Consider the following 27,076-nt stretch of genomic DNA (forward strand, 5'->3'; position numbering starts at 1 on the left):
GCATGGAAATAACATATTAAAATAAAAATGACATGTTAGAGATTAAACCCTTGGTGATGTTGTGTTAAATTTGGCTGGGGTTTGGGGCAAGGGCTGCAGCTGACTGTTATTTAACTTGAACAAACCAGCCTGTGGGAGCAGAGGCATAAGATGAACCTCAACCTTTGACTGTGGTTTAGAGGAGATTTAGCCAGCCACAGCATTTTTTCAGTGCTTGTCTTCTGATAATTGGAGACATGATTAATCCCAGTCAGGAATGACCTGGGTTTTGAGATGGGAGGATGAGAACAAGGCAAATATTTCCTTGCTACATTGAGCTGTCAAGGAGGGGATCCAAGCTGATGGAGACCTGAGACCATTGCTGCAGTGCTGCTAATTCCTGTGGTTTTTGTAGGAGGTTTTGCAGGACTCTCTCTTTCCCCAGATGTGGTGCCTGGTGATAATGTTCTATCTCAAGCCATGCTTCCTGCTAGTAGCACCAGGATGCCAAGGCCAGCAGTGTTTTAGCAGAGAGGAAGGTGACTACAAATTTCCAGCTTATTTAATTGCAGAAGACTTTTTTATTTTTTAATTTATTTTTATTCTTTTAGTCAATCAACTTTGTCAGGATCAAAAAAGCAATGGATGCCCCATGGCTTGAGCTCTCAGTGAGCCAGTAACCCCTGTCAGTGCCTATGCAGCCTGTGTGACACCGAGATGTTGTCACCAATGGTGGAGCTGAGCCCAGAGCTGGGGGGCTGTGCTGCAGCCCCCTCCATGTCTGTGCCCCGGGTTAGGTTGTTGTTAGAGTCCCTGGGGTGCACAGGACATCCCACACACATCCTCTGGAGGATGGGGGCAGGTGCAGGAGAAAAAAAAGGGATTGGAGTTTAAAGGGTGGGGTGAGGGCACCAAGGGAGGTTGCAGGGAGTGAGCAGGACTGCACAAACCAGGTGAGACAACGGGTCTGTCATATCACTGATTTGCCAGGTGGATTTTTCCTTCTGTCATCCCATGCCCAGCAATAAGGTCCTCCTTCACCTTGTGCCAAAATCTTATTTGGCCCTGCTGACACCTGGGCTCCTTAATTAAACTCTCCCACCCATTCTGTCTGTGGCAACTCCTGGTGATCTGCGATCTGAGAGAGCATCAACCTCCCTGAAACCTCTGAGGCGCCGATTAAAACGACGCAGGCGGGTGCTTTATTCCAACATACCGAGGGTGACAACGGCGAGCGCTTTCGCAGGCATCCCCCCTCCCCGCCCCCAGATGCTCCCCACCAGCCTCTGGCATCCGCCGCCCGTGCGCGGCGGGGCCCCATCCCCGCGGGGGGACAAGCTGGGGCTGTGCTGCCAGGTGAGTGAGGAGGGGATGCGGCGGAGCGTGAGAATGCAGGGGGCTCCTCGGCAGAGCCGCCGCTGAGCGCTGCGAGCCGGCTGCGCAGCCGGGCTGGGGCTGCTGGAGGGTTTGGCTGGATGGGGGAGCGGCTCTGAGCGGCGCGGCTGCTGCTGCTGCCTGGACAGAGGTGGGGAGAGGAGGGGTGTCGAGGTGTGACTCTCGCCCCGGTCAGGGGGCTGTCTCTGAAGAAGACGCTCTGCTCTCTCCCCAGAGCCTCTCTGACCACGCTGTCGGCACAGACCCACCAGCAGAGAGGACAGGTCAAAGGCAGTGAGTATCTTTATCTCTGTGTCTGTCTGTCCGAACTGCCTCTGTGATTGCTTTTTTCTGGCTTTCTCTGCATGTGAATGGATGGATGGCCCTAATCTCCTGAAGCCCCTGAGATCTCACAGCTTGGGTTTGTTGTTTTTTGTTTTGTTTTGGTTTGGTTTTTTTTTAACCTCTGTGCTGCTATTTTTTTCTATTGGGATGGCTTCTTTATCTTTGCTCAGGTGGTTTGATAACCTGAATGTCCTAGTCACAGCCCTCCCTTTCTGTCTCCCAAGGAGAAACCCCCAAAACACATCCATGATGAGACTGGCAATTCTCCTTGACCAGGGTCCTTTCATAGGAGGGGGAGGCAGGATGAATGATGGAGTGGGAGGTTAAACCCCTCATCAGGACCCCTGTTGCGATGCCAGACATTACAGATTATATTTTAAAGTAATACCTCTTTGGCTTTATTTGCAAGGAAATATTTGTGGGTATGTCAGCTGAGCAGTGGGATTGCCTTCATGGGAAATGTAGGTCTCAGCATCTGTGAAGTCAGACAGACTTTGGGATTGCAGGGAAGTTGGGTGCTGCTCAGCAGCGCAGGTGGTTGCTGAGGGGGCTGACGAGTGGGTGGGAGTGGGGGTGAGCAAAAGGCTGTTTCATAACAGTACCCCAAAAATCGGGCTGCTAAAGGAGGCTGTGAGAGAGAGGTCACTCAGCTCTGCTTCTAGCTGTAGATTTGGAGCAGCAGTGGGAAAGAGGAGCAGGGGTTGCTGGACTCTAGGAAACTGTGTGCTGTGGCCCCACATGTGGGTGAGGCTGTTAATGAGGAAATTTAAAGGGGTTTAAGGAATTACAAGGATTGATTTCAGTTAAAGCGCATCGAAGCAGCTGGTCAGGGTAGGGATTAAGAGAATGCACTCAGTGGCATGTAGTGCAATCCCAGTTCCATTAATTTAGTGGGGAAGAGGCTTTGTGCATTTTTAATGTAATCAGGTTTTAAGAGGGATGTTGTGTTGGGCAGCCCAAGCTCCATGATCTTCCCAAGCCCCAGCAGAGCAGGGTCCTGACTCCATGCACACCCTCTCCACTCTCATCAGTTCCTTTGTCTCCTCCTTAGTTGTTCTCAGTGGGCAAGAGAACAAGACATGGAGGTTACCTGGAGCTTGGCCCTGTTCTGTCACATCAGAAACCTTTACTCTGTGCTCACTGTACAGTTCTGCTGTCTGTCTCCTTGGTCTCCTGGCTGGTGGATCTCACCTTCACGCTCTGTGAGATTTGTTCAACCAGTTGCCTGTATGCCAAGGCTCGTGGGCACCCCACCATCCCCAGTGTCCCTCTCTTCCTTCCTCCTTCCCTCCCCTTTGCAAACTGTACATCTCCTTGGTGTCTCCCCAAAGGCTCCCACCACCCTAAAGAGGAGTTGCTTGCCTTGAGTCATTTTTGTGTGAGTGCTTGAGCCTGTGATGGTGAAAGGACTAGCACCTGCAGATGCATGAAGTCCTCCTGTTACTTTATTTGCAGTGCCAGCTTTTCCATGATGCCTGGCCAGTAACACCAGCCATGACCTGGAGGGACAGGGACAAGAGGTAGTTTGGCCTTCTTAGCGAGGTCAGCCCGGAGCTCTGCCCGTTGAGGAGAGACCTTCAGAGGTGTTGAATGATGAGTGCGATAATGCCAACTCCTGCTGCTCTGTGGTGAACTGTGTCGCCAAACTCAAATCTCTTTAGACCTGAAGCTGGACTTAGCCCACGGTCCTGGTCTTAGAAGGAAATGCTGTCTCCTCTGTGATCATCCCTCAACTCTGAACATCTTCCATTGAAAAACTGACCACCTGCGCTAGGAGGCAAGGATCAAATGGGTTGAGAACAGCTGGCCCTCCTTGTTTTTGGCAAAGAGGATTCTTTGATATATTTTTAAGTGCCAGAACATGAGACAGTAAATCCCTCCTCCCTGCACTTCTGCCTCCTGCAAACAGCCCAGACTGCAGTCCAAGCCAGCCAGCTAAAGGGTTAACCATAACCAGATGCCTGAATGGCTGCCTTACTGATCCCACGGAGGTAACTGGAAAGACACAATGTATCCTTCACCCCTGCCCATCCTGTCACTGTCTATCTTGTCCAGCAAGCCCTTCAGCTCCTTGCAATGTCCCCTCTTCCCTCCTGCCCTTCCTCTGCCTCTCCACCTCCTGTGGACCCAGTTTCTTTCCCTCTCTTTCTGCTGTGTCCTGTCTTGGAAGTCCTCACCAAGAGAAGGGTGTTCCATGAGAGACAGACAAACTCCTTGCCCGTGGTGCAGTTTCTCTGCCCCCCATACACTCTGATTCCCTGCTGCAGTCCCTTAATCTTAGGCATCAGAGGGAATTCTGAGCAGCACTGCAGTAATGTGTGTCACACCTCTTGCTGGGAAATTCGTGAGCTTGCTAGAGCAAACAGAGCAGGGAAGAGAAAGGCTGGAGGTAGGAGGCATCAGGAAAGGTACCAGGAGGATCCCATAGGAGATTCGGCGTCTGTTTGAGCACAGCAGGTCCAGCATCCTCAGCTGGAAATGTGACACTCTCTGTGCTGACGTCTGGGGTTTATGGAGCGCAGCATCCCCAGCCCATGGCCGTGGGTCCACAGTTGGGGGCTGTGCAACAATTCCTGCAAGGGAAGATCTGGTTTTTGTGCCTGTTAAATGCTGCAAGCTGCCTGTGCTGCACCGGGGAGACACTCGATGCATTTAATTAACATTTAATTTGCTTTAAGATTACATTAAAATGTGCAATAATAGAAGCTCTCCAAAGGGCGGGAGGAGAAGGGGGAAACAGGCATGCTACAGATTGGCTCAGGTGCTGGTGCTGAAGTGTTCTGCAAGAATTACATATAGAAGGGAAAAAATCCTGTACTCCTGCAGCCACAGAAACTATCAGCATCTGTTTGGCAGCTGGGCTTGGAAAAGGGCTTCCTCCAGCCCAAAAGTAGGTCCAGCAGCTGAGAAGTGGAGACTGAGTCACTAAATCTTCCTCCCATGGTCCAGAGAAGAGAATGGTCTGATTTGATTTCCAGGGAATCTGGTAGAAGAGATGCGCTTGGGATGGAGAGGCAAATCACAGGCTCTGCCCTCCTAGAGCCCATGGAAACCTATTACCAGCCCCTTTATATTTTGGACAGGAGATGGTGCCAGTCCTGTATGATGCACGTGTGTGTTCCATTTCCCTCTCCCTTTGTATTCCTCCCCATCCCGGGGTTATGTAATCAAGGATGCTGCGGCTGTTGTCCCAGGAAGGGGCTGGCAAGGACGTGAGGGGCTGGCGGAGGATCGAAGGCTCTGGGGCTGGTTTGAAATTCAGAGGAAAAAAAGCAATAAAGCCATTTTCTGCCTGGGTAAGCGCGTCAGGAAAGAAGCAGTTTTATCCTGCTTATGTAACCCTGAGCCTAAAGAAGCTGCTTGGGATTGATCCTGGCCAGGGACTCACGGCTCTGCAGCACAGGCTCACCTTGCAGGTGTCTTACTCCCACTCTTCTTCCTCCAGCCCCCTCCCATCCTCCAGCCCTGGTATTTGTGGTGTTTCTGGTGCTGCTAGAACAGGGTGACTGATTTCTTGTATTGCTGCCCATTGCTCTCCTCCCACACCTGACCAGAGCAGGACTTTCCAAGAAACCATCCCAAAACGCAGCCTTTAAAAGCCTTTCTGCCCAGTCAGAGCAGCTGAATGACTGGTGTGGGTGAGCCTTCAGCTGTTCTGGTGCTGTGTCTATCCTTGGCTTCTGCCTGGACATGTCTTAGTATCACTCCCACAGATGAGGGAGCCAAGGACACAGGTCTCATGAGGCACAGTGCCACTGAGGTTTTTTGCGTTAGTGGTTGTTGGGTTTTTTTTTGGTTTTGTTTTTTTTTTTTTGCCACTCTGGATAGACTTATAATCATCATCTTCTTTGGTTTTCCCCTGCTAACACCCCTGCTCCCCCACATCGACCACAGGAACAGAGGGATGAGGACTCGCCTGGGCTGCCTGTCTCACAAATCAGACTCATATAATGATTTCACAGCTATTCTTCCGGACAAGCCCAACCGGGCTTTGAAGTGAGTATAGCTGCAGCATCCCACCCCAACCCCACCTCTGTCCTTCCCCTCCCTGCCCACCACCCCCTCCAGTATTGTCTTCCTTTTGTTGTACTTTGTATAGCAGCGACCAGTTCTTTTAGCCACAGGGAAGGACAACAAAACGGCACTGACACAGCAGGAACAGCCTCAGGAAACAGCTGGATCATTGATACAAGTTCTCCTGTGAGACAGGACACCTGCAGAGTCTCCACTGCTGTAGGTGGGACATGTCTGCACTTACTTGAGGATGTAATTTACACCTCTGTCATCACAAATCGAAGCCTGAGTAGTTGGCTTGGTATAAGAGATGACCCGCAATTTCAGGTCACAATCATCTTCACCTGAGCCTTGCTATCAAACACTGCCAAAATTAGGGGGATAGTTTGTACAGTGCTTAAGGCTGATGATTCAGAACATCCAGAGTCCTGATTTGAGATGACTGAGATGGGACTCATCTGATCACAAGTCACTGCTTATACCTGAGCTAAGATCTAATCTTCCCCCAAAAGGCAAGCAAGAGAAATAAACATTTCTGCAGCAGTGGGTTTCATTTCACTTGACTTTTGATGTTTACAATGTAAATGTCTGCACCTGAGCTTGTTCAATGGGCCTCTGCTTAGAGTCAATAAGGGAAAATTGGTCCCTTTTCAAGTGTGATTCTCCTGGTTTGTTTTACCTGACTATCTGGGGGTGTGAGATGAACTGAGCTGAGTCTCTGCAAGTCCCTTAGTATTTCCTCACTGATTCTAAAGTAAACCCAGGGTAGCGTGGCTGACCTGGAGACCTGTACATTGTAGACCTCCAAAGTTAGGTGAGAAGACTTCCAGCCTTCCTTGGTGTCCTCATCCAACAGCTCCAGAGGGGATCAGCAGCCATGGGTTGCCTGTAACTTACCTCTTCCTTTCTTTACAGAAGACTGTCAACAGAAGAAGCAACAAGATGGGCAGACTCTTTTGATGTCCTTTTGTCCCATAAATGTGAGTAGAGATCAAATTCTACACGTTTGTTTTTGGTTTTTTTTTTCCTGTTGTACCCTTAATACCTGTTGTAGTCAGGGCAAAGTATGTGTTGCATAGCACGGGAAGGGTGCCTTGGACACCTGCTCACTGCCCAGTGGTCACCATGCTTTTTAGGCAGGACTTGCCCTCTGTTTAAAAGGTTTTTGTGTGTTTCTTTCCTGGCTTTGCTCCTGCCTGGAAACCCACAACAGCTAAAGTCAGCAGCCTGAGCCTTCTCCTGCCCCTGGGGATGTACTGGAGGCAGGACCCTGAGGCTGCAACCCTGCATGTGCCTTTGGGTCCAGGCACACAGCAGGTTCTCAGCTCACTAAATCCCCCCGAGATCCACGGCTCCAGTTTGTTCCCATCTCCCTCCAGCTGCTCTCTGAGCCACTGTGCAGCCACACTCTGTGGAAGCACAGCCTTTGCTGGAAGCACCACGACACAACACCCCGTGTGGTTCAGTAACCTTGAACAACTCGCTCTGTCGCAGAGAAATCATCCATGGTCGCCCTGAGCAGAATCTAATTTACAGTTATCAATGCAGACCTGAAAATTTCCCATCCAGAAAACTCATGCCAGCCTATAATCAGCGCACCTCACTCCGTTCAACAGATCAATTGTATCAGTTCTGTTCAGCAAATATGATTCTGCTTTGCCAATATTTTCATGCTGAGAAATTATAAACAAGAAAGAGAAGTTCACAGTATGGGCTCATTCATGTGTTTCTATTGGAGAGTAAAACCCGAGCAAGACAAGGTTGGGGAAAAGTCAACATGGGTGTTTAACTGTTTTATTGCAATAAGGAGCTGTCTGGCTTGCTTAGAGATTCAGGTTTTTCTGCACTTACATTTTAAAATATAAGTGTAGAATTATATTATTAAGTAAAATGTAATTTTGCTGGATTTCTACTGAGTTGACAACAGTTTTGGCAGGGAATTAAGTGACAACTTTAAACAGCCTGGCTGACCAAGGCAGAAAAAAACAGTATATAATTTTAGCAGCAGTATCTAGTTGAGATCATTGCTCTTGCAGTCAATAGGAAAAAAACATATATGGTATAGCTGGGTATGGCTAAGAGGGAACATTTCTTTTGTGGAAATTCAGAACAAGAAGGGGAAAAAGGCTCCAAAGAGACTATGGGATGCCTGGGGGATGAAGAGGAGGAGGACAGGATATTCACATCACTGTTACCATCCTGAACTTGAGTCCCTGCTCTGCCCTCACTGATGTAAAACTTGAAATTTTCCTTATTAGATACAGACTGCAGCAAAAATGCTTTGGTTACAAAACCGAGCAAATTTACCCATCTATGCCCTGACATTATGCAGATCTTTCCCTCTTTGGGTGACTACTGCAAATGCTAAATCAAACCTTAGCTCAATTATTTTGTCCAACAGCTTCCCCGAGAGTGTCTGGTTTTATTAATAAATTAGCCTTATAGAGTGAAAAATGAATTATCAGGATTTTTCCTGTCTCTAGAACGGAAGGGAATTCTGATAACTCTCTGGCACTAATGAAAAATATTCAGTTCCTAATAGCAACAGAAGGTGATTTTAAAATTTAAATTAATCTTTTTTTATCAGCAGTCACGGTGACATTGCCTGGTGATTGGTGACAAAGAAATTTGTTGTTTAATAAACTACTTTCTAAAGGAATATATTATAACTTCTCTACACCTGAAGCTTCTGGAATTGTCAGCCTGGCAATCAAGAGTTATAATGATGCAAATAAAAAAGCTCTCTTGAAACAGAAATGTTGCTTTAGTTACACTGGTTTAAGGGAGAGAAGAACGTATATTCATAAAATTAATTATATTGTATGAGTTGCATTTTTGCTGTTAGTGATGTGCTGAATATTAGACAGGTAAGGGAGCCTTATGCCTTATCTGGCCAAAATTCGGGAGTAAAAAAAAGCAGTGCCTGGCCTGCTGGCATGTGTCTGTAGTGAAGCTGCCAGCTAATATTCTGCTTTTAGTGCCAAGATGAGGACAGAATTGTCTCCTAATTTCCCTGTGACTGCTCAGGTGAACAAGATAAGCCACGGGGAAATTCATGCTTAAGGGCATGGGCTAAGCACCAGCTGGGCTCAGGGAGAATTTCCCCTGAGGCTCACAGCATCTGCAGGTAGATCACTTCTGCCTGACACATCTGTCATAAACTCTGTCTTCATTATATGAACAGTTCATTTATTTTGGAAAGGAGATTGTGATGCTGATTTCAGGGGGTTGTGTGGTGCTTTCTCTTTCAGTTACAGAGGTTTTGGTCCCTTCCAGCCCTTCTGTTCTTTGGGGAAAATAAACCCTGGACTGCTCAAGCAGGACTCAGGAGCTGGATGTAGCAGCTGAAAAAAATTGTGGGCAATATTGCAAGGGGTCGGACAGGTGCAAAAATTGCTCCAAGGAGCAAGAAAGTGGGCAGAGCTCCCTAAAAGACTCTCCAAAGTGTCAGGGTGAGCAGGCTGCCCTCATACTCAGAGCAGGCACACAAGGCTGCAGTACTCTGTGAGACAGGCAAACCACTTCCTCCCCTTCCTACTTTCATGAGTCTCCAAAAGGTTTCTAAATGGAAGTGACCTGAATAGGTCTCATGCATTATACAGACTGTACAGAATGTCATTATGCCAGGCTGGGTGGGGATTTGAGCAATGTGGTCTAGCGGAAAATGTCCCTGCCCATGGCAGGGGATTTGGAATTAGATAATCTTTAAAGGTCCCTTCCAACCCAAACCATTCTGTGATTCTATGCTCACTTTTGCCAAATATCTCTTCAAGTGTGATGGTCTGGTGGAGCTCCCTGTTTCTCTCTCCCCACACTGTTTTCATGAATGATCTATGTAGATAATGTTTGATCCTGACCTGCTGCTGTCTTGCAGCACCATGGATTGAAAACCCCTGGGATCTGAAGCAGTTGCTGGTCTGCAGAGATTCCCAGGCTGGGTAATGCCCCTCTGCATAGAGTGGTCTGATTTTGATTAATTTCCCAGTCATTTAAAGGGTAAAGGAGCCCCTGGTGGTCCAGTGGTAAAGGCGCCGCGCTATCACCGCGGAGACCCAGGTTCGATTCCCGGTCAGGGCCACTCCCGGGCAGGTGGGGCTCGTTAGCCCTTAAAGGCAACCCACCTATGTCCTAAGGACCTCGCTGCCACCGTCCAAGCTCGCTTGGCCCCGGCAGATGAACCTTAGGATTAAAGGGTGGGCTCAGTTCCGCGCACACTGTGTCTCACCTAAAAAATCCAATGCGCAGGCTGGAAGGTGGAAAGACCTTCCCCGGATCTTCGCTCGCGAAGACTGGCCATTATTTATAAAGGGTAATTTGTGTTGACATTTGCAAGAGACTGTGAGTACGAAAGGCAGGAAGGCTCTCTGTTGCACCCCCACCTTCCTTTTGCACTGGCACTGGGATCCAGGTCCCTCAGCCCTCCTGGAGTAAGCAGTGCTGAGCAGTAGGACGCAGCACAGCTCTGTTTCACTGACAACCCCAGATGGATAGGTCAGTGCAACGATATCCTAATTGCTTTTGCTAATGGGTAAAGCAAATCAGCTTGAAACCTGTTGGGGTAACTCTGCTACATAAAAAGAATGCATAATATTGTTAAATTGACCACGTGTCCAAGATGGTGATTTTAAACCTTTGTGTAACCCTTCTTGTTCCCATAAACCCCTCACTGTACCTGTGGAATGTCTGAGAGAACTAGAAACTCATCTATTGGTTGTTAACCCCTTGTCATGATTGGTTGTTTGTAAGATGTCCTGTACTCTCACTGGTCACCCTGTGATCCCTCCAAAAGGTACTTAAACAGTTGTTAGATCGATAAAGGCTCTCTTCGCTGCTGGACTCCCTGCGTGCTGTGTGGTCTCTGTCTCCTGGCATAGGGGCCTCCGCCGCCTGTCCCTGCATCGAGGGATGGGTGGTGGGGGGGTGATCTCAGCCCTGGAAACCTTCACAGAGCAGCCGGGAGTGACCCTCCAGAAACCCCCCCAAACTGCAACAGAAACCCTGGGGTCAGCCAGACAATCCCTATTTTACATCAGGAGCCTTGTCTGAGCTCACTGCCAGACACAAGCACAGTGTAGCAGTGTTCCCTGGGGTCAGGGCTTCTGAGCAAGCAACAGGAGAGACGAGTCTGATCCTACTCTTCTCAGGGAATTGAGACAGTAAGAGACAGATTGTATGCAGCATGTTTCCTTGGGAGCCCAGGGAGCAAAAGCAGTGGCTTTAAGCTTTAACATGCTGGATTTTGGCATCTTTCCCTGTTTTGTGCCAGAGCGATGTCTCCCAGGGAAGAGGAGCTCAATGGGGTCCCCAGAGCATGTGTGCATGTGTGTGAGTAACTGAGGAGTAATTCCCCGCTCTGTACTCATGCCCAGGAGGTACAGCCTGGTCACCTAGATGAGGATTTCTTTCGACAGGCTGCTGGAGGGAAATACAAGCAGTAGCATGTCTCATTCTGCATCCCTTGCAGGGCTGGACACATGGCTTGTCATTTGTCCAGAATCCAGGACAGTCTGTCCTCAACCCTTATTCATTTTTCAATAAAGCATCTGACAATGAGAAGCTTTGCACTGAATTTCCACTTTTATCTCAGGGGTGAATTTTCACCTCCCCCTCCCCCTCCAGATTTTTTTGTGATCTCTGTGTTCTTCTGCCCAAACTTTATTGTTGTTCTCCTCCTTCTGTTGTCTACACATTCCTCCTCTTCCTACACAGCACAGGAATATCCCAACCTACTCCTAGTTCTTTCTAAGCCAGAACAGCATTAGTATTAGCACTGTGCTGGTGACAGGCAGCTAAGATTAAATGAAGCACTGCTCAGCAGAAGTGAGAGCACATACATGTGTGACCTTGTCCCTCCAACCCTGGAACCATCATGCTCCATGGAGCTAATCCATTCACCCAGTAGCCATGGGGACTCTACCTTTACTCCCTACATGAAGTCTGCTGATGGAGTGAAATGTGGGCATTAAATTAATGATTATTGATTGCTTTCTTACTCTGACAATGGCAGGTATGTGGTTATTAAGCTGTATTGCCTGAGTGCTTTAGGCCACTAATGTTGGCCCTTCCTCATGCTGCTGAGGCTCACCTTAGTTAAGACCTGTCTTGTGTTTCCTGCTTGCCACTTCAGTCCTCTCCTCTACAGCCCTTCTTGCTGGAAAGGATTCTTTCTCTCTGTCCTGAAGAACAACATCTGAACAGCATTTTAGGAGCACCTGAATCCCTGTCCTCACATGGTCATCAAACTGCCTGACACTGCCCATTTTATTATAAAACAAATTCCTGTCACTGTCTGATTCACAGGTGACCTGCAAGGTCTTGGGATGGGGTAATGTGCGAGCACTTGCACAATCCTTCCTGGCAATCCTCTTGCATGTTCCTCAGTCTGTAAGAATGGAGAGCAAGGCATTTTGAAGCTTATATCTACACTGCAAAAGTAAAAACTCAAATATCTTTGGCTTCTCTCTCAGACTCTTGAGACTCAGTAAAGAGCTCGGTTTCTTCATCTTCAACTTATCCAATCCATCAGTACTGATTTCCTCCTTTGACTTCAAGCAAATCTCTTGAATCAAATACCTGAATAATTGCCCAGGAGTTGTCTCAAAGGGCTGTGCACCTCTACCAGTACATCCTGTCCTCTTGAATGGCCAAGCAATGTGTTAGGGATATCCTGTGCTGCTGCATCTGAAGACTTTTAATACTACTTTTCATTTCTGTGCTTTCTGTATAAAACATCCCTTTGGAATCACACTCCAGGATATTTCAGGAGGTGATGCTCTCCTGCTCATACCATACTCCAGTGCAGTCCTGATATCCATAGCAAAAAGCTGTCCAGTTGTGCAGGGTGAGCTTTGAAATGATGATTATTCATAAGTGAAAATGGAGAGCTTTCACTGGGCAGGAGGAGATTAAAGCAAACATCCAAGCCAAATTCCAGCTCAGGTGGTGGCAGTCCCTCCACTTAATTATCCTCCTGCCCTCCCACTCAGATTTATCATTATTCCACGATGCAGTGATTTACCACCCAGTCCTCTGGGCTCCCATCTCCAAACCTGGCTGTCAGGCACAGCTGTAAGTGCTGGCAGGCAGTCAAGGACTAAAGATGAAAGCCAAGGCAGCCTGGAGTCAAGGATGACCTCTCCAGCATCCAAAGCCTCCTCTGCAAGGTCCTCACGGGTTCAGCCTCCTCATTTCCAGCTCCTCCAAGGCTGTGAGTAGTGTACGACAGGAATATATGAAAAAGCAGAGAACAGCCAGACACTATTATTTATCCATTCGCTGTCTAAACTTACTTCAAGATAAAAAGGAGTTGATTGACATGAGAGCAGGAGGCAGAGCACATGGAAACCTCCTGGTCCCAGGAGACACTTGCTGCAGCTGCTCTCCAGGGCAGGGCTGAAGCAAACGCCTTTCTCTCCTTGTCAATCGCAACATTCCCTTCCTTCAGCAGAGATTATATTTCCCAGCTATTACATTTTTCAGATACTTTTCAGATATTACATTTTTCTGATATTTGTCAGAGATATTTTGCAGATGATATTTTACAGAGCTGATACTCCCATTCCTGAAAATTATTCTCTGTCAGTGCTGGGACACTGGAGCTGTTGTACAGGAAAGGAGTGAGGGGAAAAAAAAAAGACCAGGACAGAGCCAGGGGAGCAAGATTTCACTATCTAATCATAGAAGTGTGCTTGGATGCTGGAATATTTAATGTCAAGCATCCTAGGAGCTGAGGATATATAAAATGACACAGATCTTGAGGAACCGCAACTTTCTCCCTTTTTTTATTTTCTTCATTCTGAAAGCTGTCAGTCTGCCATTATATCCTCTCCTTTCCCTCCTGCAAAGACTCCCTGCTCCTTTCTCCAGTCATTCACTTGCTCCCACACAGGACCTGGGAACTGTATAGGCATTAAGGGGGACACAGGTTTTGGAAAATGTTTCTGTGTCCCAGATTTCAGGAAGAGGAGCAGCCCTAAAGAAATCCCTCTTCCTCACCGTATTTATCTACCCACAGAGATGTTCAAAGCAGCCATGGGCAGCATGATCCTGACAGGTGCCTTGTTCCCGGAGATGCCTTTGGCACTCTGCTCTACTTCTCAGGGTTGATGCCGCTTTGTTGTCACCCCTGGCTTGGACCCACAGTTTGCACTGTTAATTGCTCTGCAGTGCTTGTGGACAAGAGCTCTGGTTTTATCCACTGTAGCAGTGTAAAACCCTGATCTCCTCCTAAAAGTCCTTTAATTAAGAAGTGTCAGGATGAGTTGGAATAATACAGCTATATCTGGGGCTGACAGAAGGAGGGAGCACAGCTGAGATGAGATGTATCCATTTTCATTGCCTATCCCAGACTGATGATGGAGCAGTTACTGCACAGAGCCCATTATTGAAGGAGCTTTGAGAAACCCAGAATAGAGGGGTTTAGCCTCTAATTTGGTCTTGGCTGGCAGACAAGACCAAAGGCATTTCTGCCTTTCCCTTTGAGAACCTAGGCAGTCTCTGCTGACTGACATGTAGCCAGAAATAGGACTGTCTGTTGCTGTCCAATACCCAGGGCCATTTCTTAGGGCTTGAGACTTCATCAGGAGCTGAAAAATATCTCCACATCCTAAATGATTACCAGAAACAAGAGAAGCAGGAATAAGATTAGGACTCTGAGGGAGAAACAGGGCAGTGTTCCATTGTTAAAGATCTACAACATATACATATATAAAAATAACATGAACGGTATATTTATTGCAGATAGCACATAGATAACATATTATACATAGCATAACGTATTATATATAGTATATAGATAGCATATACAGCATATAGAAGGAACGATCTGAATAGCCTGTTGAAAGATTTTTGGATTATCCAGAGGGATCTGGACAAGCTTGAGAAATGGGCCCATGGAAATCTCATGAGGTTTAATAAGACTAAGTGCAACATGCTGCACCTGGGTCAGGGCAACTCCTGGTACCAATACAGGCTGGGGATGAACAGACCAAAAGCAGCCCTGCTGAGAAGAAATATGGAGAGGGACTTTTTACAAGGGCATGAAGTGACAGGACAAGAGGGAATGGCTTCAAACTGACAGAGAGTAGGCTTAGATTAGATATTAGTAAGAAATTCTTCCCCATGAGAGTGATGAGGGACTGGCACAGGTTGCCCAGAGAAGCTGTGGCTGCCCCATCCCTGGAAGTGTTCAAGGCCAGATTGGATGTCCTGGTCTCATGGAAAGTGTCCCTGCCCATGGCAGGGGCGTTGGAACAAGATGATCTTTAAGGTCCCTTCCAACCAAACCATTTTGTGATTCTGTGATTATATGATTTGATTTGTGTGCACAAGAGTGTGAGAAAACAATTCCCACAAGTTACAGGCTCAGTGCCTGGGTTTTTTTATAGCCGTTTATAGATCTGTGATAAATTTTTTGGCCTACTACTAAACATTCGTACTATCTGTAGTCAGGTGCATGGTTCTTGGCTGGCACTATTAATATAAAGAACATTTCCCTGCCAAGGGCAGGGAGAGTTGGAATAGGTGGTATTTAAGGTCCCTTCCAACCCAAACCCTCATAGGATTCTATGATTGCTGTTTCTCCTCACATGCCTGGTATAGGCAAGAAAACAAGGACAAAGCTATAAGGGAGTTTGTGATGGATCCTGTGAGATGGCCAGCCTCTGTCCCTAGTGGGCCTGGGCTTGCTGTGGGTGTGTAAAAATGATCCATACTAAGCATTGCAGCTTCCATGTCCTTGCCATGGGGGAAAGAAGGGAAGGCAACACTGCCAAGATCTCCCACAGCAGAAAAGGAGCAGGTGGAGCCCTCAACCCACAGCGTTGCAGGAGTTCAGGTCCTACAAACCCTCATCAGTCTCTGTCAGATCCTGTACAACGCTGCTCCTCTCATCCTTTCGAGGAGTATGACCTTGCTGAGTGCATTCCAGATTCCAGCAATATTTTTAGGCACTTGCTGGGAACTAGCCAATGCTGACTCAAGAGCTTTCCAGTCATGAACTATAAAAACTCAGACCCTATAGAAAAAGACCATGAAGAGTTAGAAACATGTTTCTGGAAAAAAAATTGAGAGATAAATTTATGCCAAGAAGAAAGGGTATGTATGAAACGTCCAGCTACTTCAACTGTGCTGGTGCCATTCAGCGAAAGGAAATAAAAAACAATAGCTGTGTCCATAAATAGGCCCAGGCAGGGGTTTAAGAAGACACAGATTGCCTAATAAATCTTTCCATATTTCTAATCTGCCCCGGCTGACTCAGATTACATTACTGAAATGTCACAATTGCTAAGCATTAGCAAGTGATAAGAACACTTTTACCACCAACCAGACAAGTTGTAATTATGTCACGTCCTTTTCCTCTCCCCTTTATTGTAGCTCTAACAGACTCTCCAAGATCCTTCCTCTATTTAAATAAGAACTAAAAATGGCACAAGGCAATAAAGCAAAGTGACAGAAAACATAGGAGACAAGTCCACAGCTGCCACGTTTTATTAAACGTTTTTCTTAATAACAAGATGTTATAAAGTGTTGCATTAATATGCACAAGATGCAAAGAGATGGTACCTTTCAAACTTGATGATTTCAGGAGGAACTTTTCAAAGGTTTGGTGTCTCAGTCTTGAGGAAAACCTTTTGCCATGACAGCTGAAAAACACTTTTTCAGAGCTGCATCAAACGATGTTTGGTTCGTGGCAGCTAAAAAGAGTTCATCTGATGCAGTGGTGTAAGTTATGGACATCCTGGGATCGCAGATCTTGGGAAAAAAATCAAATGCTCTTTGGTTGTCAGGGTTGGATGGAAGGGTGTCTGTTAAAGAGGCAGCTTCCTGCCTTCTTTCCCCTCTGATTGTATGTCCCCACGTCTCTCTTGCAGATGGACTGGCTGCTTTCCGTGCTTTCCTGAAGACCGAGTTCAGCGAGGAAAACCTGGAGTTCTGGCTTGCCTGTGAGGACTTCAAGAAGACCCGCTCAGCAGCCAAGCTGGCTGCCAAGGCTCAGCAGATCTTCGAGGAGTTCATTGACGTGCAGGCTCCTCGAGAGGTGGGTATTCCAGCACCCTGGGCTGCCACGGCATCCCTGCGCTATGGGAGCAGGTCCATCTCCCCCACACAGGACCCATGAGGTGCCAGGGAGCCCTCCCTCCTTCCTTCCCCTCTTAGAGGTGATGGTAATGAGTGGGTAAGGAGGGTGGCACTGCCATCCTGGCTGCTACAGCTACCTCTGCTCATGGTGACTCATCCCCAGCGAGGGCAACCACTTTGACGATACTAAATTAGTCACAGCCAGTGAGTTCACTGGCAACCTCAACCTACATTTCCTAACCTCTTCGAGCTTCCTGGAAGCATTTCACCTTGCTCCTCTCATTTACTATCAGTCCTCAAGCAGGCTATTGGGCTCATTCCTCAAAGGACACTTTACATAGAATAATCCCAGGAATGACTTATGTGTTGACTCTCCAGGGAGGAGTGTTTATCTACTGACTAACTCCCAACTCAATTAGACCTCCTAAAAGATGTGAACAATAACTCTGAGCTGAACAAAAAGTGCAGTCACAACTCAGAGCCCAGAATTGTTAAGTCCTCTTTCAAGTACTGACAGGCAGATGTGGCTGTCAGATCCTGTGTCATGATGCTGGGTTGTGTTATTTTATTCATAACACAACCACGAGGGCCTTACTGCACCCGCCCTCCCACAGTGGTCCCTCCACTCCACTGCACGGGTGCTTGTCACGATCCAGGTGCCTGCGAGGGGAGCCCCCTAAAAGGACTCATTTTACTCTATGTTTGGGCTAGGAAGGCTATTGCAAGGCCACTAAGAAGGACCCAGATTTACACCAAAGTGTGTGGGTGTCTCAGGGAATGCTTCAATGCCCACTGCTCTCTGTGAGCATCTTCTTGCTGTTATTAATAAAGCTGGATGAGATTTTAAGGACTGGAGGGCTGAATCTTGATTAGAAATGTAGAGTATAGGTAGGATGGGGGCTCTACTGTGATTTGGTCCAGTTGTGAAATTTCCTTAACACTGCTATAATTTTGGCATGTTAGAATGTGAAATGACCCTTAAGCAATGCAGAAAGTTAATCTGTATTGCTGTCACCCACAATAAGGCAGACAGCTTTACTTTCTAGGCTCCTTTGAGTTTGGACACTGGGTTAATAACAACAAATACCAACCTTTCAGCCATTTTTTTCCAAACAATAACCCTAATAAATGCTGATTGCTTTGCTAGGGAAAGAAAACAGGAAAACTCCCTTAGCTGGCTTTGCAAACAAATGGCAGTCATAACGTTGGGGTGGTTTATTTTTTCAAGCCTCTGCTCCAGATATTGTAACATTAAGCTGTTATGGGAAAAATCAAACAATTTCTTTTAGATCAACAGAAAGCATTTAATAAGAATGTACTAATAGTTTAACCCCAGTTAAAAGTTCATTCATCTGTATATTGGGCATGTAGTGAAGAAAAAAGGGAATAGAGAAGTCATGGTTGGCAGGAGAAAGATTAGACTGAGTCAGTAGTTTTAGATGATGTGCTGCATAAGAGTCTGAATAAAAGTAATTTGATTTCAGAAGTGCTCAGATCACTACAAATCCAGTTCAACTTTTCCAGGCTTGGGGCAGGATTCATACCCCTGGATCACTAAATTCTGCAGAGTTGTGGGGGCTGTTTAGATACAGGTTTAGGGAAGGACCTTGGTCCTGCTGCTGTTTTACAGCCATAGCTGAGAGGGAATGCGCCATTCGAAGGAGAACAACTGGTCATTCAGTACCAAACTCTCTTGTGCTGCTTTTCCCAGGTGAACATAGACTTCCAGACACGGGAGCTGACGAGAAGAAATGTGCAGGAGCCCTCTCTCTCTTGCTTTGATCAAGCTCAGGGGAAGGTGCGCAGCCTGATGGAGAAAGACTCGTATCCCAGGTTCCTGAGATCCAAAATTTACACTGACCTGCTGTCTCAAACCCAGAGGAGGCTCAGCTAGAGCAGCTGTGGGGCCTTCAGAAACCATGTGCTTCCCACAAGAGCCAAAACCCATGTCTAAATGTGAAAATTTCTTGGTGTTAAAAGCAGTGGGAATGAGAAAAGAGGGAGAAAGGGAAAAGGAGGCTTCCAGATCATGATCCAGGTGTGGTATTAAGACTCTTTGACTTCCTGTGTTTCTTTTTTTGGTTAGCAGTAGCACCTTGCAGTTGTTGCCTCTCTCTAGCACAAACCCACAATCCTCTCTAGTCATGAGGTTATCTGTTGGGAAGGCAGGTTTCCTTTAAAATTACTGCATTGGTTTGTGTGTAAATAACACCATGGCACCTTTCCATCCTTCCAGACATCTCCCTGGCTCTCACCTCTCCCCTGTGCTTGGAAGGGCCCTAAGGGCTATTCTGACTCTTGTGAAGCCATGTCCAGCCCAAATCAGTGTCTCCCACACTGGCTGCTGAGGTCTGCACCCCGAGACCAAGGGGAGGGAGAGAGAAGGAGAAGGCACATAGTTCATGCTGCTTCTTAGAGCAGAAACCATCAGCAAACTCAGCTCACCTTTCAATTTTGGTTGTACACCTTATGACACCAGCTGCTACCCCGTCACAGCCCCTTACCTTTCAGGGATGGAGACCAAGGGTTGTTTTCCATAGGACTGCTAAGGAGCTGAGATTTTCCCATGAGGAAGATAATCCCAAATGCTCTCACTAGACATGGTCAGACGAGTCTTCTAGTGTAAATGATCGTTTTTCATTAATATTATTTATTTGTGCTGTAGCTCAGCCTCAGGATCCCCAATCATTGCTCAGTCTTCGTTGTGTTAGGCACTGTACCAAAACCTAACACGAAGAGGCTTCTGGCTGCCGCAGACATTAACATGCTTGATGGCTTCTCAGCAATGATCTGTCAGCTGCTGGGAGAGAGTCAAGAGAAGGAATGTCCCCTCTGCCCCTTACTGAGATGTAAGAAAAGCACAAGACCTGTCTGCTATGGTAGACGGTTATTTTTTATGTAGTACCTGACCAGCGCATGGCAACATGAAAAATCACAATTATGTTTTTATTATTCACTGATTATTGACTGTCGTTACCTACCGATTGTCTACTGTGGGTTCAATGCCAACTACTAAAGACATAGACCCTGCTGCATGGTGCTTGTTTCACACAGGATACAGGGAAGCATGGGGTGAGCAGGACGGGCGTCCAGGTGTGCAGTGGGGTGTGAGGTGTTCTTTGGCCCTATTCCCGTAGCCTGGATAGCCACTGCAGGAGAAGACTGTGCAGATGTCAGTGGTGTAGCAGATCCTCTGTGCTGTGCAATAATTCCTACCATCTAATGGCCCCATTTCCATGGCATTGCTGTTCCAGCTTGTCAGATTCTTGCAATATTTTCTACTGGAGAAGCAGACAGCCTGTCTTTGGATTTAAACCTACAGACCAGAGGTCTGTTTTCTTAATTTTATGAAGGTCTGGAAAGTGACCCCATGGATCTTTTCCTTCTCTCCATTATCGACAGAGGCTTTAAACCTCTGCTCTGTACGAGGGTGGTGGGTAGGTTGGATACATCAGAAACCTGCTGATAAAGATTTAGTGTAGTGTGGTGTAAACTAGGTAGAGTGAATTCTAAAGCTAAGCATGACGTGTTTGGAATGAGATACAAAGAGCCTGTTTGTATATTAAAAATTAATGTCCATGAACCAGGTAGGAAACAGTTTTTGAGGCTTTTTGTAAGGATGCTGTGCAGAACATTAGGACAAATAGCTTTAGGAGCAAGATGGAGATGGTAAACATGTTTGGTTTATTTGGAGGTGTATTCCTGTGGTTCCTAAGACACTAATGTCCAAATACAGTAGAATTGCAAATTTTATATTCAGTAGGGAAACCTGCTTTTCAGTACCTGTTCAGTCAGCAACAGAATTCCTCAGGTCTTTGGTAGGCAAATATCATCTCCAGTTAACCTTCCCTGAGGAGTGGCCAGAAAAAGCAACATGCATCCTGGCCACTGTTCTAAGCTGTCCTTTGCCACTGCAAGGACACCTGAGGATCAGGAGTGTGGTGAGAGACGTGGCATTCTGCAGCCACACTCAGGTTCAACTTTTGGAATTGTAGAGGTATATGATGTCCCTAATGTGTGTCCAGAGAGGCAGTGCTCAAGGTCTGAATGTTGCTTTGCAAATTTGACTGTAGTGGCTTCAGGCAAACTGTCTGTGCTACTTGTTTGAAAGTGGGAGCAATGAGATAGGTCTGGGAAATGCCCTGGATTTGCCATGATTCATCCATGAACCAAGGGGTCCAATGTTGTCCAAAGCTTTATGGCAAAAAAGGTACCTGACAAAGAAGGTGTAGTGGCACAGGTGTCTGGGGAAACTTGTGTAATGCTGTGGAAGAAATCAAAGATGGAAGGAAAGGATAAAGAGTTGTGCATCCAGTGGCTGTTCCTGGTGGTATCTGGGCCATAGGAAGTGGAGCAGAGTCACATCCCCTGTATAGCCCCCTCCTGATACAGGGGATGAGGGCAAACCCCCCTCCACGTTGTGGTGAAACACTCTCAGCATTTGACTTGCAAGGGAGGATTGAAAGCTTCCCTCACTGACTGTGAGGAGAGACTGGAAGAACTGCCCTTTCCAAGAAACACTGTCTAATACACCTGTGTAACACAGGATGGACTGGGATCTCTCAGGGGCACAGGCTGTTTTGGCTGAAATAATTCCCCTTGAGATGGCCTGTGGTCCCAGCTGTTGCCAGTGTCACTGCAGCTGTGATCCCACTGCTGCCAAATGGTAGCTCAGCTTCTTGACACTGTGGCATCAAATGAGTCCTACAAGGGGTAAAGAGAGGCCACCTTGTCTGCCCCTGCCTTCCTCACTTCCAGCTTTCTCTTGCCTGCACATGCAAAAGGCATCCCAGTGCTGCCCAGGATGCAAGAGCCAGCAGCAGGAGGCTTATGCAGTCATAGCTTTTATAATGGCCAGTCTTCGCGAGCAAAGATCCAGGGAAGGTCTTTACACCTTCCAGCCTGCGCATTGGATTTTTTAGGTGAGACACAGTGTGCGCGGAACTGAGCCCACCCTTTAATCCTAAGGTTCATCTGCTGGGGCCAAGCGAGCTTGGACGGTGGCAGTGAGGTCCTTAGGACGTAGATGGATTGCCTTTACAGGGCTAATGAGCTCCATCTGCCCGGGGAGTGTCCCTGACCGGGAATCGAACCCGGGTCTCGGCAGTGACAGCGCCGCACCCTTAACCACTAGACCACCAGGGGCTCCAGTCATAGCTTTTAAAGAGAAGACAAAAGGCCATGTTAACTGCCTTGTGGTACTTCTCTACAAGCCCCTGACAGGCTTTCTGAGTGGGCTTGGATGGTGCTGACCTCTAGTGCCTGCTGATGCACCCCAGATGAGGCTCTGCAGCAAAGCCCCCCATGGTGGGGAGGGTCACAGATACAGCCAGGAAAGGAGGACACAGAAGAAACAAGAGGTTTGTGTCAAGGAATGGGAGTCAGGACAATCCCCAGGCTTCCCTGATGGCTACAAAGGCTGGTCCTCTTCAGAATGTGACTCCAGGAGGTAACATCTCTCCACAAGCTCCTCCAGCATTGGTGCTGTTGTCCTTTCAGTTTATGTCAGAACTCATGATGAAACTTCAAAGTAGCCAACACCCTGTAAATCCAAACTCCCCACTCTCCTCCATCAACCTGGGAAATTGCTTTGAGTGGGCACATCCAGAGATGCCATTGCTGCAGTGCTGACAGGAGCTGCAATCACACTGGCTGATATAGAAGTGTTTTGCCCGTTAAAGTTGTGCCAGATAACATCCTCTGCGGGAAACATCATCCTAGAGCACAGAGTGGAGCAAAAGTATTGTCTGAGGCATATGAGTCTATCACAGTTATTTTTGTTGCTGTCCTTACAGTTCACATCTCTTGAAGGAAAGCAGACTAGTTATTTAAAGCAATATTGTAGTTTTCTTAAACAAAAAATTGGCACCAGTTGCTCCTTTTATCCCAAATGTCAGTCTGAAGTGAATTAAAATAGACAGCCTATGGCTCTTCCCCTTAAACCAGGGGCTGATCAAGGAAATAATGACTGAACCAGAACTTCAGAGAGCACTGAGTGATGACTAATCCCTATCAAGGACAAATATTCTGTCTTTGATTCATCTCTTCCTAGTGTGAAAGGGATATTCATAACTTACAAACCCCATTTCTCTTCTCCACAAGCCCACACCTTCAAAATTTTCCTCCCGTTCCTACTAGTGTCAGAGTGTGCCATCACATGAAGACGGGAAAAAAATTGGTTCACTCAGCTGTTTTTATTCTGTTTGCTGGTACATATCCAGTCAGCTCCCAAGTCCTTTGATAGCAAAAGAGTTTACAAATCTCCTTCCTCTTTTCTATAAGCTTCAAGTGGTGTTAACTCCAGGATGGAGATGCAGAACCGCAATCTGCTTTAAGATTCTTCTGCTTTGGGATGATTTCCATGACTTTTAGTGGACTCCTTAATGTACAGAGGGGTCTGTGTCCTCACACTGGGAGGTGTGAGGGGCAAAGTCGCTCTGGTCTAAGCAGGGGAGGAAAATTGATGTGTGTGTGTGTCTGCAGGTGTGGGTGGGGAGAGCGCATGTGACTTCATGTGTACCTTATTTAGTGTCCTCTACTACAGAAACTTTTCTGAGACATAGATGTGCATGTTAAAGTAGGAGAATTAGGCACAAATGACATAAAATGAGAATTTTTAGCCAGTGTTGTGTTTGCCTTGTGTGTAAGTTTGGCTAGTATTAAGAGATGTAAAACTCTGCTAGGCTTCCAGTTACCCATAAGAGCACATGTATCAAACTGAACTGAATGTTCACTGATAGACACAAAACCAAAATGTTTACAGCGTTCAGAGCAATAGCAAAGCATACCTCATGCCAGTCCTGGAGTGCCTCTCACCCATCAGTGTAAGCTCTCCCCTTCCTTGAGGCCTCTTGCTTCTCCCTTCAAAGCCCTCTCTCCTTCTATGTCCTGCCCTGGGGATCCTTCCTCCTCCTTATACTTTCCTCCCTGAAGTTCTCCAAGCACCTTTCCTTCCTCCAGCACTGTCTGTCCCTGTATATCTGAGCCTAAGTCTCCCATAACTCCCCCCATGCCCTCCTGTTTCCCTACTCTCCATCCCCATCAATCCCTTATCTCTTCTTTGCCTTTTCCTTTCCCAGACAGTTGTCTCTGGCCATGCCACCTCCCTCCTACACACCTCCAACTGTCATTGTAAAGCTCCTAGTAGCTATTCCTTGCCCATTATATAAGAACAAAATGTTTCACATAATTTCTGCATTATCTTTCGTTCCTGGGGCTGCTGCACTTGTCCTTTTCCTCGGTGCTGTGCTCCCTCCAGCATCGTAGCATTATATCCCAGAATTAAAGTCCATTTTGCTGCTAAAACAGAACACTTCTCTCTACCGTGCCCCCACCCTGGGCTTTGCAGAGGCTCTTCTTGTCCCCAGTATTTTGTCTTCCTTCTTTTCCCATCCACGCTCCATGTTCTGTGCTTGTGGTAGGGGCTGGCTGGTGGAGAGGGTAGCCGTGCTGTGCAGAGGCAGTGGCTGCATCAGCAGGGTCACAGCTGGGCTTCCCCTTCGCTTTCTGGTACATAAAAAATGGTGTCAATAAAGGTTTTGTTGTACTTGTTTGGTGGAGTCAGCTGTTCTGCTCTGTGCCTCCTCTTGCTTTTACTGGAGGGATGTATCTCTAATTTGAGACTACTCCCTAAACTCAAGAGTTCAGGGAACAGGGCATTGGAGGGAGGTGGCAGAAGGGAATGAGTTTTTTATCAAAAAACCCAAACATTTCTGGCACAGAAGTACAGAAGAAAAGGCAGAAGAAAGGTCCGTACTTCTGGAGGGACCTGGTGTACCAGGGAGCTATGGGGACCAGCTGTGGGATGAATTGTTTGTCTCAAGTAGCCCCTCAAGTCCCAGTTTGCATCATGGGCTGCATGCCCCAGGCTGGATCTAAAACATGACAGATGAGGAGCTGCTCAGCTTTGCATTTACAACGTAGATAACAGTGTTATCCTAAGAGAAATGTCTTCACGTTGCTCTATCAGTGCCTGCAGCCACCAGACAAAAAGCAAGAAGGGGAAGGAAGGCACCTTCTGTTGTGTTTACTCATGCAGGTCTCTGCAGGATTACTGGCAATGAAGGGAGCAGGATACAAGTACATCCTGGGGTAGACCCCCTTCCTTAAAAACCACGATTGAAGATCTCCTCTCCTTATAACCTCTCCCCTCTACCTCTAGAGGACTTGCTTACTCCTCTACAAGCAACCCAAATCAGACATGTAAGAGTTCAGATTTGCCTTTAAGCTCTCTGGCACCTCCACCTTCAGAGGGATGGTAGTGTCCCACTGGTAGGAGGGGGCCTTGAGGACCTGAATCCAAACTCAAGCATCAAATAAGACTGTTTTAGGTAATAAAGATGTCTTGTTCCTGTGGAAACACACTTACGGGTGTCTCAGAAGAGACTGAGGATGGCAGTACTGTATGGGGTGAACTCAGAAGTGAGCCACCAGGTAGAAAGACTAGCTCAAAAGAGTTTCCCTATGCCACATTTTTATTTTAATGAGATCCTGATGCTGTAGCTGCCTCTGCAGTGTTTGGGTGCTGCTGGTGTGGGTAGATAACAGCAGGAGCTGTTTGGGCAGACCATGCAGGCTGTTCAGTCTGATCTCTTCCCGGTCAGGGAAAGGCATGGGCTCGGGTTCCGTCTGACCTTCCCTCTGCATTAGCTGCTTGTTTGCTAGGCTCATCTTCCCTGTGAGGCTGGAGAAACTCCTCGTGTCACCACATTGTGAAGTGTTACTCACCTGTACTGTATACAGACCGTGAGGATGTAATAAACAGCCTGAGACTATTTGTTCTCTGCCTGAGTGTCTGAAAAGGTGCGAGTCAAGCATGTTTTCCTGTCTGCAAAGTGGGAACTGCGAGCCTGAGGATGGAGAGGTGTCTCCTAGCAGAATTGCTGAGGAGGAAAAGAATGGGACAAGCTGGTGCCTCCTCAGATCCTGGTTTCACTGGTGGAGACATTCTGGATGGAGCAGCAAAGAGGGAATATGACTAAGCTCTGTTGAAGCAATTAAGAACCAGGCTCCCTGGAGGTACAGTTTGGGGACATGAGTCAGAAATGTGTCAGTAGGACCTGGGAGACTACAAGGAAGGAAAATCTGAAGAGCCAGTGCATGGCTGTCCTCTTCTGGGTACACCTCACTGCAGCCTGTGATGGATTGTCCACCCCAAACCCCAAATCCAACTCACAACACCTTCCAGAAGGGGATGGGCTCTTTCCCAGCTGGGACCATGGCAGAGGGACACAGGGCTGCAAAGGCAGCTGGTAAGGAGAGCCCTGACCATCTCCAATACACATCCTGCCTTCAGGTAGGAAGAAGAGATGATGGCTCCAGAGCAAACTCTCTCTATTAGCCTAATAAACCCACAGAGAAGCAGCCAAAAGTGGCAGAGCTGGGGCATCAGCTGCTCTGTGGTGGCACAGCTCTCACCTGACCCTCTGTCAGCCTTTCCATCACATTCCCTCTTCATCAGACATGAAAACAAGAGCCAAGTCTGCTCCCTGCATCAGGACCAGCGGTGGGGGATGCACAAGTAAGGTCTCCCAAAAAAGGGAGCAGTGTGGATGGATCAAGCATAACCAGGTCATGAAGAAAAAACGACAAATGAAGAGGTTTCTCCAGTCCATAAAAAGCAGCCCTGGGCTCCAGCAGGCAGCTCATACCCAGGCCTCAGCTTGATTCATCATTATGGGATAAGCTGAGGAGAGACAAGACAGGCTGTGAGATACTGGCCAATCATTGGCAAGTTTAGTGTGTCTGAAGGAGCCTGGGCTTGCTGGAGGAGGGTCAGACAGCAGCTGAGGGTAATCCCAGATGATAAAGGGGGAAGGGGAGGCATAAGTAGGTGCAGAGCAGATGTGGGGGGGTTGAGTGTTAGCAGAAAATTCTGTGGTGGGAGATCTGCTGCAGAAATCCTTTTGGGGTTTCAGCAGCAAAGGGCTGAGGCCAAGCAGAGTGTTTCCTGAGCAGGTCTGGCCAGCAAGGAAAAGCAGAGAACTGGACCCCACCCAGCCCTGGGCACACAGAGGGCACTCCTTGCCTGGTGTGCAACCCGCCGAGCCCGCAAAAGGTGAGTGTTTGCTCCATGGTCTGCACAGGGATTCATTTAAAAACAAAAATTAAATGACCTTGTTTTTCTCCGGAAATGGGTGCAGTGGAATTTATCGGTCCCTCTGGCTTCTTTCTATTCCCCTTTCCTTTTCCCTAAATCCCTTCTTTTATTGTTTTTCCTTTCTGCTTCTTCCCTCTAAGCCTGCCTCTGAGCCAAACTAATCTGAATGCATCCAAGGAAGGATCT

At 47.3% G+C, this 27,076-nt stretch overlaps 1 protein-coding gene across 7 annotated transcripts; it reads left to right on the forward strand.

Annotated features, from left to right (window-relative positions):
• The first annotated feature begins 1,243 nt into the window (after nt 1-1,243).
• LOC126635456 (regulator of G-protein signaling 8) lies at nt 1,244-25,565 on the forward strand. 7 transcript variants are annotated; one of them, XM_050306741.1, is made up of 7 exons: nt 1,290-1,335; nt 1,589-1,647; nt 3,154-3,689; nt 5,593-5,694; nt 6,631-6,692; nt 16,584-16,750; nt 18,503-25,565. In XM_050306741.1, the coding sequence occupies exons 3-7, from the start codon at nt 3,664-3,666 to the stop codon at nt 18,683-18,685; spliced, it is 540 nt and encodes a 179-aa protein (XP_050162698.1). In that variant the 5' UTR covers nt 1,290-1,335; nt 1,589-1,647; nt 3,154-3,663; the 3' UTR covers nt 18,686-25,565. The 7 variants fall into 7 exon arrangements, with proteins under 7 accessions (XP_050162693.1, XP_050162694.1, XP_050162695.1 ...); XM_050306739.1 differs by having other exon boundaries at nt 1,318-1,335; nt 6,628-6,692; XM_050306736.1 differs by lacking the exon at nt 3,154-3,689 and having other exon boundaries at nt 1,244-1,335; nt 6,628-6,692.
• Nucleotides 25,566-27,076: the final 1,511 nt, after the last annotated feature.

This window comes from Myiozetetes cayanensis, unplaced genomic scaffold (assembly GCF_022539395.1).
Source record: "Myiozetetes cayanensis isolate MyiCay16 unplaced genomic scaffold, myiCay2020 scf12, whole genome shotgun sequence".
NCBI classification, from domain to species: Eukaryota; Metazoa; Chordata; class Aves; order Passeriformes; family Tyrannidae; genus Myiozetetes; species Myiozetetes cayanensis.